This window comes from Musca domestica, unplaced genomic scaffold (genome assembly GCF_030504385.1).
Source record: "Musca domestica strain aabys unplaced genomic scaffold, Musca_domestica.polishedcontigs.V.1.1 1, whole genome shotgun sequence".
Taxonomy (NCBI): domain Eukaryota; kingdom Metazoa; phylum Arthropoda; class Insecta; order Diptera; family Muscidae; genus Musca; species Musca domestica.
In genome coordinates, this window is record NW_026712114.1 from 21,041,153 (window position 1) to 21,058,747 (window position 17,595).

The window sequence follows — 17,595 nt, forward strand, 5'->3', positions numbered from 1 at the left end:
GAATATATTCTGGTGGGTGTATAAGAGCCTTGGGCATGCAAAAATGTTGGCCGCAGACCTTAAACATTCCAACAGGACTCAGCACCATCGCACTCAGCACACGCCACCCGAGAATGGTTACAAAATGATTTTCCTTGCTTCATTTCCAGCGCACAAATGACCACCAAAATCTCCGGATACCAATCCGTTGAACTATTGTGTCTGGAGTATTTTGGAAAGCAATTTTGGCACTAAAAAATTCCAAAGTGTCGATCACCTTAAGCAAGCGCTTCGTCGGGAATGGGTCAGAATACCGCAGGGTAACATTCGGGCAGAGTGTGACGGTTTCATTGGCCGTTTGAAGGAGATAATTCGTGGCAAAGTTGACCAATTTGAACAAATCTAAACTTATTCTAAAATTTGATGCTATTTCCGACATTTTTATACCCTCCACCATGCTATGGAGGGTATATTAATTTTGATATTCCGTTTGTAACTCCTCGAAATACTCATATCAGGCCCAACAAAGTATATATATTTTTGATCAGCGTAAAATTCTAAGTCGATTTAGCTCTATCTTTCGAATGAATTGAGATAAACGGATAAAATTTTGCACAAATGTTTATTTTTCCAATATCCAGGTTAAGTTCGTGAATGGGCCATGTAAGTCCACGTTTTCATATAGTCCCTATGTAACGGTACCACCCAAAATTCGGTAGTTTATGATTTTAGCGTCATTATTCACCGGAATTGTTTCAAATTACGTATTTAGAGTTCATAATGGGAACTACAGTCTGTGACAGAAAATTGTCTATGCAGGTACAGGTCTTCGTAAAGGCCCCATATACCGAAATTGTTTTAGATGTGGTATTTGAAGTAATGGATGTAGCATCCATTACGAACTTCAAATACCACATCTAAAACAATTTCGGTGGGTATTGTACCTAAAATCGTCAAAATACCGAATATAGGGATGTACTGATATATGGGGCCTTTACGAAGACCTGTACGAAGAGCCTGTGATAGAAAATTGTCTATGCAGGTCCAGGTCTTCGCAAAGCTCCGATATAACGGTACCTCCCTATATACGATATTTTGATGATTTCAGCTTCATTATTCACCACTTATTTCAAGTTTCGAATTTGAATATGGTATTGGCTTATGACAAACAATGCCTATGTAGGCCCGCGTCGTATAAACCCCAATATAACGGCTATATTTGGTATTTTTAAAATTTTAACAGAATGTTTTAAGGATTTCATTTTTTGAAAATTTCCAAATTCGTCCCAAATGGTGGAGGGTATTCAAAGTTCGGCCCGGCCGAACTTACTGCTTTTTAACTTGTTTTCTTTCAAAAAAATTGTTAAAATTATGGCGTTTGACTTTGTTGCAGTTTTTTATCTCAACCTGTATTAAATTATCGACCTTTCCTGAATTTTCGAATGACCCTCCAATAATTTTAAAATAGATTTTAAGCCATATCACATCACATATGCTAACAATCACTTAAAAACAATTGATTTATTCTAATAAATTAATTCGAGTGACAAATGGAATTTACACTGACGAAACATAACAAATTAGCAAGTGTCAATCGGCACCGTGGGATATCACTCACCCATTGATCTAGTTTTTCCATCTATTCCAGTAAACAGGATAACAATTCCGACTATAAATATTCAATTCAGCCCGAGATTTGTTATCAGTTGTTTCAAAGCCTTTAACCGGTTAACAAAAAATAAAAACAATTTTAAAAAACTATTTCACAAAAGTGTAACAAGTCAACGGGTGAAAAAAAATCAAGAACTCTTCGGCATTGTTGAGAAATAATTTTTGTAAAAAGTTCGAATAAATAACAAGCAAAATTCTTGAGCCAAAGAATAACTGAAAACGAAACACTTGGAATTCCACAAAAAAGCAGAAGAAAGAAACACAAAGTGTAGTACCCCATCAGCAACTTGAAGCACTGTCACACAGACGGACAGACAAACACAAAGAACAGAGCTTTTTAATAGCCTATATCTGCTGTTAGTCTAGTTCTGCTGCTGTTGCGGTGGTAGTGGTCAAGAGAAAGCAGCCGTTTGCTATCTTTTTGTTTTCCTTTCGAGTGCAAATCAAGAGGACATCTTCACAGACCAAAACAAGCAGAACTTAAAAACAAAAAAAGTTTTTGTTTTTTTTCCTGCAGAGGACCTTAACCGTTGCTGGTACTGGTGCAGTTGTTTCAACAACAACAAAAACAACAAAAAAGAGAAAAGTAATAATGACCGGTTTAAGTTGTTTAACTTTTGTGGTCGTTGCTTTTTGCTGCTACGCCCTGAGCAGTTCGAAACCAACACGAAATGAGGTAAGTTTTCAATGGCCGAGGTTTATTTGCCAAGTCGACGATGTTGGCAATTGGCAAAAGAAATTGTGTGACGAGAGAACAAAAGAAGCATTTAGCGTGGCAAAAATACTTGAAATCAAATCTGATTTAGAGTGGTTTGCAGTAGGTTTTGTGTTTTCTGGGTGGGATAATGGGATAAATGAAAGAGGAAATTTACTTAGATATTATTCGGGGGTGGAAAATCATTTTAAGGATGATGTCAATTTGCAGATTAGTATAATATCATAGGGTTTGCGACTAACTGAAATTTAAAACATTTGGAGTTTTATATATCACTAGCTGAACCCGGTGCGCTTCGCTACCCCTTTTGATTTTATATGCATTCAAAATTTTATTTACGAATATATGTTGGATAAAGAAAAACAAATTTAAAAATTAAAAAAAAAAATATTGCACTAATTTAAATAATAAACAAAATCATTACAAAAGCAGTAACATGACATGAATACACGAAGGGTTTGTCCTTTGAATTTATTTATTTCATAGCAAATACCAAGCGTGCAGAAAACTGCAATTTTTTTAAGTAGAGAAGCATTTCTATTGCAATTAGTGAATTCGAGATAGCAACATACTTCGCCGTAATAAGCATATTTCAAATAAATTGTTGTGTTGTTTTTTAGTGTTAGCCTAAGGCGTTGTGGGTCAATGGTTCTTATTAAAATCATATCCCAATCTGATCCGATTTTAATATAATTTTAAACAAATTACTTTTACACCAAACTCCGCCACACCTTTCATATTTCATTGAAATTGGTGCGTCAAATATGTGATATATATATATATATATATATATATATATATATATATATATATATATATATATGTATATATATATATATATATATATATATATATATATATATATATATATATGGGAGCTATATCCAAATCTTAACTAATTTCCAATTAATTTATCACATTTATTATTATAACCAAATTCCGCCACACATTCTGAATTTCATTGGAATAGGTCATATATATCATGTTTGGTGCATAATATGTATGAAATCGGCCGAAATATATATGTTAGCTATATCCAAATCTGAACCGATTTTAATATAATTTGACTAATTTATTTTCTAATCAAAATCCCGTTACATATTCCAAATTTCTTTGGAATCGAACATACATAACGTGTATGGTGCATAAAATACATGAAATCGGTCGAAAAAATATATGAGAGCTATATCCAAATCTGAACCGATTTTAATATAATTTGACAAATGTATATTTGTTTTAATTTCCGCTACACATTCCAAATTTCATTGAAATTAGAGATCCATAGCGTGTTTGGTGCATCAACTACATGAAATCGGTCGAAATATATATGGGAGCTATATCCAAATCTGAACCGATTTCAATTTAATTTGACAAATTCATTTCGGCTCCCAATTCCGTTACTTATTTTAAATTTCATTACAATTGGAAATGCATGTCGTGTTTAGTCCACCAAATACATGAAATCGGCCGAAAATGTATATGGGAGCTATATCCAAATCTGAACCGATTTCAATATAATTTGGGAAATCAATTTTTTAGATAAAATCTATCACACGTTTCAAATTTCATTGAAATTGGGGATACATAGCGTGTTTGGTGCATCAAATGCTTGAAATCGGCCGAAAATATATATGGGAGCTATATCCAAATCTGAACCGATTTCAATATAATTTGACAAATTTATTTTCGGATTAAATACCGTCACACATTCCAAATTTCATTGGAATCGAACATTCATATTGTGTTTGAGGCATCAAATTAACGAAATCGGTCGAAAATATATATGGGAGCTATATCCAAATCTGAACCGATTACAATATAATTTGGCAAACTTATTTTTGTTCCAAATTTCGTTACGTATTCCAAATTTGGAGACTGTATCTTCAACCAATCAATAGATATGTGCATATAAAATCTAAATTTTTGGGAGGTACCTCCCATTCTGATGCTATATCTCCAGTTCCAAGTGGAAATTCAAAAATGTATATAGCCTATGTTACTTTCAGGCGATGTTGCAGTATATATGGAAATTTTCAGGAAAATCTATTCAGCGGTTTTCGAGTCCATAAATTACAAACAAACAAACAAACAAACAAACAAACATACAAACATTTTCCTCTTTTATAGATATAGAAGAAGAAGAAGATAGATTTTTAATATCAAAATTCAAAATTTTTAGGCATGAAGACCTTGAATCAGACCGAATTTTTAATACGGTAGAGTTTTGAAATAAGAAAAGTCAAATTTCAAAAAAAAAAAAAAAAAAAAAAATCGGTAGAAAAATACATCTTTCCTTCATAAGGCTGTAGAACGAATCAATTACGAAATTTGAAAAAATTCTGGTGAATAATACCGTTAATATCATCAAAATACCGAATAACGGGGGGTTTCGTTAAATGAGGGCGACGACGCGATTTTTTTTGTCGAATTCTGTAGTATCAATTACGAACTTTAAAAACGTAATTTGAAAAAATTCCGGTAACAAATATCGCTAAAATCATCAAAATACCGACTATTGTGAGAAACTGTTATGTGGGGGATAAATGGAAACGTGAACCTACATGACCCGTTAACGAACTGTCTACTTGCAAAATACACATATGTGCAAAATTTTAGCCTTCAATCTCAGTTCGATCGAAAGATAGCATGATTACAACAGACAGACGGACATATAGGCAAACAGACAGACGGACGGACATCGCTAAATCGACTTAGAATATACGCTGAATATATATTCTTTGTTGGGCTGACACGATTATTTCGAAGAGTTATAAATAGAATGACAAAGTTTGTATATCCTCCATAGAATGGTGTGGGTATAAAAACAGGAGTTTCTGGAAAATATTGACTGAATTTGTACTTAAGTCCCTCACAACCGTAAAATGCCCTCCAGAACAATGATATTTGGTGCAAGATAAAACATAGAAATACCTCTACTTAATTTTATGGAGGCAGTTGCAAATTTGTATTTTTTTAAGGAAATCGGTTCGGATTTAGATATATATCTGCGCACCAAATGGTTGAATCAGCTGCAGATTACCATGTCGAGTTCACAATGAGTCGAATATATTTATTACAATAATTTCAAAAAAAAAAAAAAAAATCTAACCATGTGACATAGCTTCTTATGGTCGACATAAAGAGGAGGGGATGTGTACGGCCTTGAATACGAAATGGACTGTGTTTAGACATTTTTTTACGCAAACCTCATACAATAAATCGGATGAACAATATATATGGTAGCTATAACTATATCTGAACCGATCTTCACCAAATTTGGCATACTACCTTCTAGACTAAATTCGGTCGTATGTGCCAAATTCCATCCCATTTGGACAAATATTAGACGTTTGGTGCACAATAAATGGTAAATCGGACGAAGTTATATATGGGAGCTATATCCAAATCTGAACCGATCTCGATAAAATTTAGCAAAGGTATTTCTGAGCTGCATTTGATATATTTCCCCAAATATTGTTGTTACAGAGTGCATATTACGGCTGCGGAGGACAAAAATAACAAATTGAATGAACAATATATATGGGAGCTATAGCTATATCTGAACCGATTTCGATAAAATTTGGCATACTTATTTTCAGTCCTAATTTTGTTGTATGTGCAAAATTCCATACTATTCGGGCTGACGTTTGGTGCACAATAAAATGCAAATCGAACGAAGATATATATGGGAGCTATATCTAAATTTTCACCGATTATCTCCAATTTCAATAGGGTTCGTCCTTGGGCCAAACAAATGTTGTTTGAAATCGGATAATAAATGCGACCTGCATTTTGTTCACAAGAACGAACGGACAGACGGACTGACATGCATAAATCAACTCAGAAAGTGGTTCTATGCAGATCATCAAAAGGAACTATGGGTCTATCCCGTTTCCTTTTGCCTGTTACAAACAAATGCACAAAGACATAATATTGGTCCACTCTATCAAGTACCTCCCCCAAAAAGGCTCTTCGAATTTCACACATTCCAATATTTTTATTGACGCAAGATCTGGTGCTAAGATGGAATATATCGGTCCACTCTTTCCGGTAGATCCACCATAAAGGTTCAAAATTTGGAATAACCAAAACGTGAATAAAATCCGAAACAAGCATTAGACTCTCTTTATATTTCACACATCCCATTATTTCTATTAAAACAATATTTGTTGTGAAGATGGAATATATCGGTCCACTCATTCTGGCGCAACATAAATCAAAGGCTCAAAATTTTGAATGTCCATGAAGCTCATAAAATGCGAATTAACATCCGAGTCTATTCAGACTTGGTGCATCTCAATATTTTCATCAACGCAAGATCTGCTATAAAGGTGGTAGAGATGTGACCATTTCATCTGGTACATCTCCACATACGGTTCAAGTTTTCGATGGACAAGATGCTCAAAGAAAGCGAAATAAATGATATATATCTGCGAACCCCTTCTGATAGCTCACCCATAAAGAGCCACTATTTCAATACTTTTATCTGCCAAGACAAGATCTGTCGTGAAAATGATATATATCCCACAAAGGATCACAATTTTCAAACTTGCGAAACATATTAGCAACTCTTTACAACTTGATATAACCAAATATTTCTCTCAACCTGATATGAATATGAAATTTTTCGGAATTTATGATTTCGCAAAAAATTGGATATAAATCTTTGATTTTCTTGTAACTTCGCCCATACCAATATTTTTATCTGAATTAGATGAAGTATGAAAATGGAATACTTCGGTCGACAATAACTGGTACCTCACGCACATTTTAACATTTTTTAAAACTTATCACATGTCTCATATAAAGTGAAGAAAAAAGTCGATATAGTCCATACCTGGCACGTAGCAATATTTATATCATACCACAATAATAACACAAGTCAAAATATATTTAAAAAATCGAACATAGCCTGAGGGCTGAGGACATAGACATCTGTCGGCAAACCCGGCCGATACTTTTTAACTTGTTATTTCTCTTCTTGACAAACTTAATATTATGACATGTCCATCTCTGTCTTATGTTCTTAAATAATGACATGTTTATGTCAGAATTAAAAAAAAATCCCCCAAAAAATATGGAGAAATTTTCTGACCCCTTTAACCCAAATCAATTTAAATTTGGTGTTAGATATTTTTTATGTCACCCTTAGCATTATTTCCCTCATTTTTTGCTCCCCACCTATCTTTCCAGCTATCTATTTGCCCCCGCTTAAATCCGAAACTATTGCCACGCAGTAAAAAAACTTAAAAAAAAAATTGCAACAGCAATCATTGCTAAGCGCTCCATAACTTTGATTTTTCTTGTCAAAATCTTTCAAGAGAAAAAGAAGAAGGAGAAAGAAAAAGTACTTGAAAGCTCTCATGCGTAGCACAACTGTCACACACTCAGTCAGTCAGTCACTCACAGCTGTCAAATTGTAACAAGCGACTTGTTCTGGAGCAAAAAAAAAAAAAGAAAACTTTCCACCGATGGCATTGTTTTAAATTGCAAGTTTTAGTTGCACTTGTTTCATTCACGTACAATTTACTTTCACTGGCTGTAGTTTTTTTTTTTTTGCTTTGCTTTAGTTTTCAAAGTAAAGTTTTGTAGATTGAGGGGGATTTTATGGTGGTGATGGCGAGACCTTGGGGTGGATGTTTGCGAGCGGAGATAATAATTTGGTGAATTTACATAAGAATTGAACTATAGGCAAGCTACAGCTACTAGCGAAGAATTATTTATCCGAGTCTTCGTAATTTAAATGTTGGTATACTGCACACATTTCAGCGCAACATCAGTGCAATCCTCAAAATAATTTTTTATACCCTCCACCATACCTAGTATGGAGTGTATATTAAGTTCGTCATTCCGTTTGTAACTCATCGAAATAATAATTTTAGACACAACAAAGTATCCTGATCAGCATAAAATTCTAAGACGATTTAGCCCTGTCCCTTCGTCCGTCTGTCTGTCGGTCTATCCGTCTGCTTGTCTGTTGTATTCACGCTAAAGTCAAAACGAATTAAGAAAGGAAGCTAAAATTTTGCACTGATCTGTCTTTTGTCTGTAGGTCAAATTCGAAGACGGGCTATATCGGTCCACGATATCGTATAGCCCCCATATAACGGTACCTCCGGTATTCGATATTTTGATGATTTTAATCACATTTTTCAATGGAATTGGCTTAAAATCCACATAAGGAGTTCCTTCAGTGTACCTAACCCCCTGATAGATAATTATTTACATAGGTTCACGATATCGTGTATCCCCCATATAGCCGTACCTCCCGACATACAGAATTTTTATGATTTTAGACACATTTTTTAATGGAATTGTATGAAATTCAAAAATTTGCTTATCCAGAATTACGTCTTCGAATAGCCCCATATAAAGGTTTTCATTTCAGCTGTATTTTTCGACGGAATTTTTTGGAAATTTTTCAAATTCTCTACGAATGGTGGAGGGTATTAAAAAGTTCGACCCAACCGAACTTAGCTGCTTTCTTGCTTGTTTTTAATGTTTTAAAATATTATTTAAATCTTTATTATTAAAAGAGTAAAGTAATTGACTGACTGACTGATTGACTGACTTAACGATTTATCAACGTCGAGACGGCTGAAGCTAAAATCTTGAAATTTTGGGTGAGGATCACTACTGGTCCGAAGCGGTCAGATTTTTGGATTTGAATTTTTGGAAATCCGAACAGGAACGGCACGAAAAGTTTAAAAAGGTATTAAATATAGTACCCCTTGTATTTGAGGAATAAGTAGAAGGGTTCTACAATTTTGAACAAGGGTCATTGATGAAGTGTATGATAGGTGTATCAAAGGGTTTTTAGATATTCTTACTATAAGTGTACGAAAAGTACTAAAATCTACTGCATTTGGTACCATTTCATATCATGTGAACGATTAGAGCTAAAAACTTGAAACTTGGAATGGGAATTGAGGAGTAGAGTCGGAGTAAGAGTACTAAAACGGTACTAAATTTAGTACAATTTGAATTTGGAGAAACGATTGCAGCTGGAATCCTGAAATTAAAAATTAACATTACTGGCGGTGGAGGTAATTTTCGAAATTTGTACTTATGTGCACGAAAATGTATTAACCCTGGTACAATTTCGATTTGGGTGAACCGATAGAGCTGGAATTCTGAAATTTAGAAAAACGATTGCTATTGCATTGTAGGACTGAGGAATGTAGGAACTTTTGAAAATCCGTACTTATGTGCACTAGATGGTTCTAAAGTTGGTACAATTTAAATTTTGGGAGAAGTTGGAAGAGTTCGAACCCCAAAAGTTGGAAACAAGATTTCTATTGGATTGTATGACATTTATTATAAAAATTTGTACTTAAGTCTACTAAATGGTACTAAATTTGGTACAATCTGGATTTGGGTGAACCGATAGAGTTGGTATCCTGAAAATTGGTAAAAAGATTACTGTCGGAGTAAAAAACCGGAAATGGAAAAAACTTGAAAAGTCTGAAAATTTATTTCGATTGATCTATAAATTTGGCCAAACTGAATAAACTAATCAATAATATACCCTTGGACATGACGGGGGGAAAAGTAGAAATTTTTTCATATCTATAGATTTTGCTTCTGGGTAGATAAAACAAGTCAACTCTTCCATCAAATGTAAACACCTGTCTACTTCCGTATTTAAATCTTCAACTTGTGTCTCAACCCCATTATCGATTTCCATTTGTAAAAGGACAGATATGTTTAGAGAATTTACACCTAAGCCAGGTGTTGCCCTCGCTGGTGATAGACACGCAAACTTTTACACACACACAAACACACTTTGCATTAATGTTTTGGGAGTTAAGGCAATGGAAACTTTTTCAATGTTGAATAGAGAATAGAGAGAAAGAGACTGAGAAAGAAAAAACAAAAACAACACCATCAGGACAACAATTGGAACAATTATGTTTTATTGTGAGCTGTCGTAAAGTTTTGTTGTTTTGCTGATTTTTTCTTATCCTCTCCCATCTTCATACCGACCCTCTCTGCCCCTACAGTGGCAACTAAACCCTTCCGTAGTTAGTTGTTAACAAAAATTGTCCCTGACAATCACAAGGACATTGAAATCATCCAGGGATTTCCACACAAGTTCAAATGTTAATTGATTTGGAATTTTTGCGGAAAAAGTTTTTCATTTTAACGCAATTTTTGTGAGACAATTTCATTTGATTAGAGGGTGATGAAGACAATGATGATGTGACATGTCGACGAAGATGGCAAATTGTGGGAATTTGGAGAGTTCAGTCTTCAGCTGAAAAGGATTGAAGATGAAACGAATATGCGTATTTATGTTTCCGGGAAAACGTATGTGTGTAGATATGTAAATGTGCTTGTCATGAGATGTTTCTCATGAGATATTGCGTCGCGAAAGATGAGCTTAGCGAGCAAGTTATAAAATTTCAAGTGTTTATTGTTTAATTCTTTGGTTTACTTACATTTATAATCCGATTCTTAGAATTTCATCGATGTCATCGTGTGTTTAATTATTTGAGAATCTGAAAATAAGAGGAAATATCTTAAATTAAATTTGTTTAAATGTAACAAGTAGATGAGGTTTAGAATTTGTAGTTCATATTTTGAATAAATTCGGAATATTGTTGCTAGAAAGAAACCAGTAAAAGTAGGGCTGGACGACTATATGATACCCTTCACTTCTATACGTATTTAGTAGAGCTCAGGTAACAAAAAAAAAAAAATTAGTTTACTGCGATAAGGATTATATTAAAACAATAAAGAAAGTCTTAAAGTCGGGAGGGGACGACTCTATGATACCCTACACCACTTTGCATATCTAGTAGAGCTTCACATAACAATTAAAAGTTTTATGGGAGAATTAAATCATACCTTCTATTATTATGATTATAATTTAAAGTTCAAAGGACTAAATACGACGAGACATTTGTATATTTTCAATTCGGGCTTGTATTGTCCATTTGATACCCTAAATGTTGACCAATTGCTATAGGGTTCGTCCATGGGCCAAACAAATAATTTGCGCAAAATTTAATTTTGATCGGTCAATAAATGCGACCTGTACTTTGTTTGCAAAAATACATGGACAGACAGACGGACGGACATGCATAAATCGACTCAGAATGTGATTCCTTGCAGATCTTCAAGTATTGGTCTATTTCGTTACCTTTGGCCTGTTGGGAGCTTTATCCAAATCTAATTAGGTCTCGATAAAATTTGACAGAGGTATTTTTAGAAGATATCTGATATCTGGACCAACTGTCATTGATGTGAAGTGCACATTACGAATGTGATGGACTTAAAACCTAAAATCGGATGAAACATATATATGGTGCTATAGCTATATCTCAGCCGATTTCCATAATTCCGAATTTGTTTTACTTGCTTCTAGACCGAATTCGGTGGGATGGACCAAAATACAGGTCATGTGCACAATTAATCCGATATTGGTTGAAGGTATATATGGTAGCTATATCCAAATTTGAACCGATTCTCACAAATTTCAATAGCTTTCGGCCTTGGGCCAAACAAATATTGTTATAAAGGATAATAAATACGACCTGAATGTTGTTCACAAAAACATGTACAGATGGACAGACATGCATAAACCGACTCGGAAAGTGAATCTATGAAGATCCTCAAAAGTAACTTTGGGTCTATTTCGCACCCTTCTCCATGTTACAAACAAATGCACAAAGTAATAACGCTCTTACCACTTCAAAGTCATTTCTGAAGACTACTTTTCGTGTTATCTTATTTCCAACAAAAACAATAATTATACCCTCCGCCATATGGCTACAGAGGGTATATATTATTTGATACGGCCAAAACGTGCCTAGTCGAAATAACGGTTTTAGACCCTAGGTCTCTTTGGACCAAATCCGTTTCAGAACATTTGGAGTTGATCTAGCGATGTCCGTCCGCCCGTCCATCTGTCTGGTTGGATAGTGCACACGATTACCCTCGAAGGGAGTATCCGTTTTGGTCCAAACTGGGTACATCGTAATATTTTTGCCAAACGTAGATCGAGTTCGGAGATGGACATTATCGGTCCACACCTTCTGGTACCTTCCCCACAAAAAGTCGAAATTTTAAAAAAATATATTCTTTGCACAGAGAGTAAAAAGATAATCCAATTTTGCTCCACCTTTGCAAATCCTAATATTTGTGTCAGTTATAGGTCAGATGCAAAAATGGACAATTTCGGTTCACTCCATCAAGTACCTCCTCCACAAAAGGTTAACATTTTTTCTGATTGTCTTCAAATTTCACACTTGCCAACATTTGTATTAACCCAAGGTCTGGCGTTAATATGAAACATATCGGTCTACTCCTTCGGGTACCTCCCCCACAAAAGGTTGACATTTTAAAAGAATATATTTTCTGCACAGAAAGAGAAACGATAACTTTGCAAATCCTAATACTTACGTCAGTGCTAGGTCGGGTGGGAAAATGGACAATATCGGCCCACTTCTTCAAGTACTTATAATCATATTTATTTAGGTCCGATACGAAATGGTCAATATTGGGCTATTCCTTCGGAACCTACGTCATATAGGGTCAACAATTTGAATGATCAAAACAGAAGTCAATATTTAAATAATCGAACATTGGCTGAAGGTATACATCTGTCGGCAAAACCGACTAATACTTTTGAACTAGTTTTTATTTAATTTTTAGCACATTTTAGTACTTTTCGTACCCGTATAGTACGAATTGCCAACAACCCAACCTTATCACGCAATTACGCACCAGGACCCAGTCTGACAGTAAACTGTGCCATTTAGTTATTTTCGTACTCTTAAAGTATGAATTCCCACAAATACTGTTTCCTCTCAAAAATCCCTTTTAACTCACTCCGAAGTAATCCTCATGTAAAATTTCAAAATTATTTCTCTCCCAAAAATGACCCTCTTGCAATATGTCTATCTTTTTTTGATCGCTCAGCAACAAAGTTTCATCACTTTTTTCTTTACTTTTCGTACCCTTTAATGAATAAAATACCTTCAGAGGTAATTTTGTTCATTGAAGAAGGTCTTCCATCTATAACAGAATGCCAAGTGTAATAGAAGACCTCCGGATGATGTTCCACATAGAAGACCTCCAGAAGATCTACTAGCTATAAAGGATCTTTAAAGGGTCTTACATTTGTAGAAGTTCTTCAAAGGAACTTTAATTTATGGAAGTCTTTCAAAGGACCTCTCATCTAAAGGAGACAGTAAAGGGTCCTTAGGTCGTAATTAATTCCCAGCCATAAGAGATCTCCAGAAGATCTGAAGACCTCCTGAGAACCTTTTGTCTTCACAAGACCACAAATAGGTTTAATATCAATAGATGAAAGTCTTCCACCAATAGAATGCCTCATGAGTATCATATGCCAATACCTACCACAAACTGACTTTATTTTGGTTCTAGAATTTATCTCGTGTTTTATAGAAGACTCCAAGAGGGTCTTGTTGCTATAGTATTTAAGCAGGTACTTCGATTAATTTCTGGAATTTCCCAAATTACTTTCTACCTATAAAGGTAGCTATGAATTCCTCCAAACAGTCTTTTAGCTGTAGAAGACCCCAGATGATTTTTTCGACTATATAATTTCTCCAGATGTTTTAACATCTGAAGAAGGCAATTACAAATTCTCAAAGGAGTTTTTAGCTTGAAGTTCTCCAAACGGTCTTGCGTGGTTAGAAGATCTCAAGGGGGATTTGCAAAAGATCCTCTCATAATTTATAAAATATCTTAAAGCATTTCCACCTATAGAAGACCTCCTGATGGCCTTAGAGCTACAGAAGTTCTTCAGAAGTAATTTTTATCTATAGAGGATATTGTTTAACTCTTCCATTTAAAGAAGTTCAGCAGATATTTTTTAATCGATAGAAGAACTTTAAGAATCATTTTTGAATCACCTGAGAGTTTTGCATCTATAGACAGAAGATCTTCTATCATTTGTGGAATTCTAGAAGGTTTCCTGTCCATACCATAGATCTTTTCCCCATGAAAAGCCTTCTGATATCGTCCTACGTAAGAAGACCAGCAAATTCGTTTCTTGCTATGGTGGACCATTAGAAAGATACCTTCCAATGGTCTACCATAGCCAGTAGAAGATCTAAAGCAGTTCTTCCTTTTGCAGTAGGTGCACAGAAAGGCTTTTAATAACCAAATACATCCAAATGGTCATTATAATGTCCCCTATATTTGGAAGACCCTTAGAAGTCTTTCAGTCTACATGAGGCCTTCAGATGGTGTTCTATTTATCCACAGACATATCAAAATTCAACGCATATATTCGAATTCCAATATTAGACATTTCTTAATTTAATGTCCCTAATTTTTATATGAAACAATGACACTTCAGATTCTTTCAACATTTAACTTAAAATTTTTAAATTAAGAAATCAGCGGAATCTGATTTCTCAAAAAGCTGTCTGTTAAAATGGCCAATTTTTTTTTTTTGAAAATTTATAAATTCGAATTTTTGGGTTCTCTTTACATAAATGAACCTTTTCTAGACTTTTGGCTAGAGAAACCTCTAGGTATCAAAATTTATATTAACTTTGTTACAAATTAAGCTTTTCTAGATTTCCTGGAGAAAAATAATTTATTTAAATATCTTGATTACAAAAATGAAGATAACACTTTTTAAGTTGCTCTGCTTTGCTGTCATTGTACCTGAAGAGCTTCCGTTACGTTTTTTTATTCTGACGATATAAGAGTGTGTTCCATATCTGCCCGCAGTCAAGGATTACATGTTAAAACCCAAAGAGCATTTCTGCGCCAAATCTCAAGAACCCTTAAAATTTACTTTACATTTTTTTGTTGTTGCTTTCGCTTTCGATTGGCAGATGTTAGAGTGTAGTTGAGATTTTTGCATGTTGTTGACATAGCCAAGTATCTGAAAGCCACCAACAGACATAAAAACACACACCCATATGCTGCCTAAGCAGATAAACATGTTAATGCTTTTCAATCTCACTTTTAGATCTCCACGAAAAATCTTGAACATCCATCAGCAGCAGCAGCTGCGGCAGCAGTTCAACATGAGTCAGGACATGTCGAAACTGAAGTAAAACCCGAAATACGCCATAAACGTTCCCAGCTGGATATGGGTACGGCAGCAGCTGGCTTGTTTGGTGCAGCTGGCACCACCGGTGAATTAAAGGATTTCAATGAGTTTCTCGAGGAGTTGGGTGATAATGCCATTTTGCAATCGTCGTTGATGCCGCAATCACAGGAAGCCATCGATGTTGAGAATATGTCGCCATTGGTTTACTACATGCTGTTGCAGAAGATTAAACAATGTAAGGGAAGAGAGAGACATACTCGTACATACATACAAACATACACACATACACATTTATATATGAAATAGTCCATTTATTTTATTATTTTCATTTATTAAAAAAAAATATGACATTTTCAATTGTTTTCCTTGTCGTTTCATTGTTCGCTGTTAATAGTGCAAAACAGTGAATGGCAAATGCCTACAAGACGCACCCCACGCCTGGGCCGCAGTATTGATTACCAACTGTTCGATGGAGCTGCCCCAATTACATCCCGCGGTGCTGCTGGCAATTCTGCCTTCTCGACTTCCCGAGATTATGATTCGAACAATGGCAATGGTTTGACCAACGATTATGGCATGGCTATGGCCAGGCAATATCTGCCACATGTTATGAAAAAGTCGGTACAATTTAAACCACGTCTGGGCAAACGTACCCAAGTTTGTGATTAAATTCTGTCAACCACAGCACGAGCAACAACAACTACAACATCTACTAGAAACGGAACTCAACTGACAGCAAGGATATTAAAATATATATGGGAAAATGGCAAAAAAGGACGAAAAGGAAAAGAATAACCATGAATTCACCACCACTGGTCGGTACATGGCACTGACATCTTCCACATTTGGATACAAAGTTGTTAGTTGGAACTCTTTTATTTTTTTTTTTGTAATTAAAAGCAAAGCTTAACAAAACAAACTCAAAAAAAAAAAAAAAACTAAATAAATATGTAAAGTGTTTATGATTTAGATAAGGAAAATAGCAAAATGTTATTCTGTGTTTTGTTTTAATTCTAATTCAAAAAAAAATATAGACATTGTTGTAAGCCACATTTATTGAGAGGAACTACATTTTATTAATATTGTGAATTGTAATAAAAATTACACTCATTCAAAAATACACACTTATATACATACTTATATAAATTTCTAAAATAAAGCAAATGTTCTCAGAAGTCTTTGAAGGTGTTTTGTCTTTATGAAGTGGATTATAGAAGGGAAAAACTTAATTAAGAAAAAAAGGTATAAGTTGCCTCAATAATTAATTAAATAATGGGGGAGCAAAAAATAAAGCCATAATAAAGGTATAAATCAAACAAAACAAATAAATAAAAATAAAAAAAATAGTTTTATAACTAAACAAAAAAAAAAAATAAAATAAAAGTAAATAAAAAATATTTAAATGAACAAAATATAATATAAAATAATAAATTAAAAATAAAAAAATATACAAAAAAGTAATAGTTTAAAAAAGTAAGTAAAACAAGTTCGGCCGGGCCAAACTTTGAATACCCTCCACCATTTGGAACGAATTTGGAAATTTAAAAAAAAAAGTAAAACCCTAAAAAATTCTGTTAAAATTTTAAAAATACCGATTATAGCCGTTATATTGGGGTCTATACGACGTGGACCTACATAGGCTTTGTTTGTCAGAAGCCATTGCCATATTCAAATTCGAAACTTGAAATAAATGGTCAATAATGTAGCTAAAATCATCAAAATATCGTATATAGGAAGGTACCGTTATATCGGAGCTGTGCGAAGACCTGGACTAGCATAGACAATTTTCTGTCACAGGCTATAGCATCCATTATGAATTTCAAATATGACATCTCAAACAATTTCGGTGGGTATTGTACCTAAACTCGACAAAATACCGAATATAGGGAGCTACTGATATATAGGGGCCTATACGAAGACCTGGACCTACATAGACAATTTTTTGTCACAGACTGTAGTTCCCATTACGAACTCTAAATACGTAATTTTAAACAATTCCTGTGAATAATGACGCTAAAATCATCAAAATACCGAATATTGGGAGGTACCGTTATATGGGGGCTATACGAAGACGTGGACCTGCAATACAGTTTAATGTTATAGGCTGTAGTATCCATTACGAACTTCAAATACCAAAATTGTAACAATTCCAATTTCCGAATATTGTCGCGAAAATCATAAAAATAGC

General features: G+C 34.4%; 2 protein-coding genes across 2 annotated transcripts in view; one reads left to right on the forward strand and one right to left on the reverse strand.

Moving 5' to 3' along the window:
- Positions 1-10,868, reverse strand: part of LOC131803250 (octopamine receptor beta-3R-like) — a 122,584-nt gene extending 111,716 nt beyond the window's left edge. Inside the window, exon 1 of the mRNA XM_059124347.1 lies at positions 10,807-10,868. The gene's annotated coding sequence lies outside the window, so the exon portion shown is untranslated. The remainder of the gene's footprint in view (positions 1-10,806) is intronic.
- On the forward strand, positions 1,700-16,523 carry LOC131801638 (protein hugin-like). The gene is made up of 3 exons (XM_059120506.1): positions 1,700-2,326; positions 15,324-15,642; positions 15,802-16,523. The coding sequence occupies exons 1-3, from the start codon at positions 2,243-2,245 to the stop codon at positions 16,074-16,076; spliced, it is 678 nt and encodes a 225-aa protein (XP_058976489.1). The 5' UTR covers positions 1,700-2,242; the 3' UTR covers positions 16,077-16,523.
- Positions 16,524-17,595: the final 1,072 nt, after the last annotated feature.

Bases quoted from the DNA above. Each gene is read 5' to 3' on its own strand.
- LOC131801638 (XM_059120506.1), top strand. From the start codon at position 2,243: ATGACCGGTTTAAGTTGTTTAACTTTTGTGGTCGTTGCTTTTTGCTGC. The intron at 2,327-15,323 runs GTAAGTTTTCAA...TCTCACTTTTAG, and splicing joins CGAAACCAACACGAAATGAG to ATCTCCACGAAAAATCTTGA. The intron at 15,643-15,801 runs GTAAGGGAAGAG...CGCTGTTAATAG, and splicing joins GTTGCAGAAGATTAAACAAT to TGCAAAACAGTGAATGGCAA.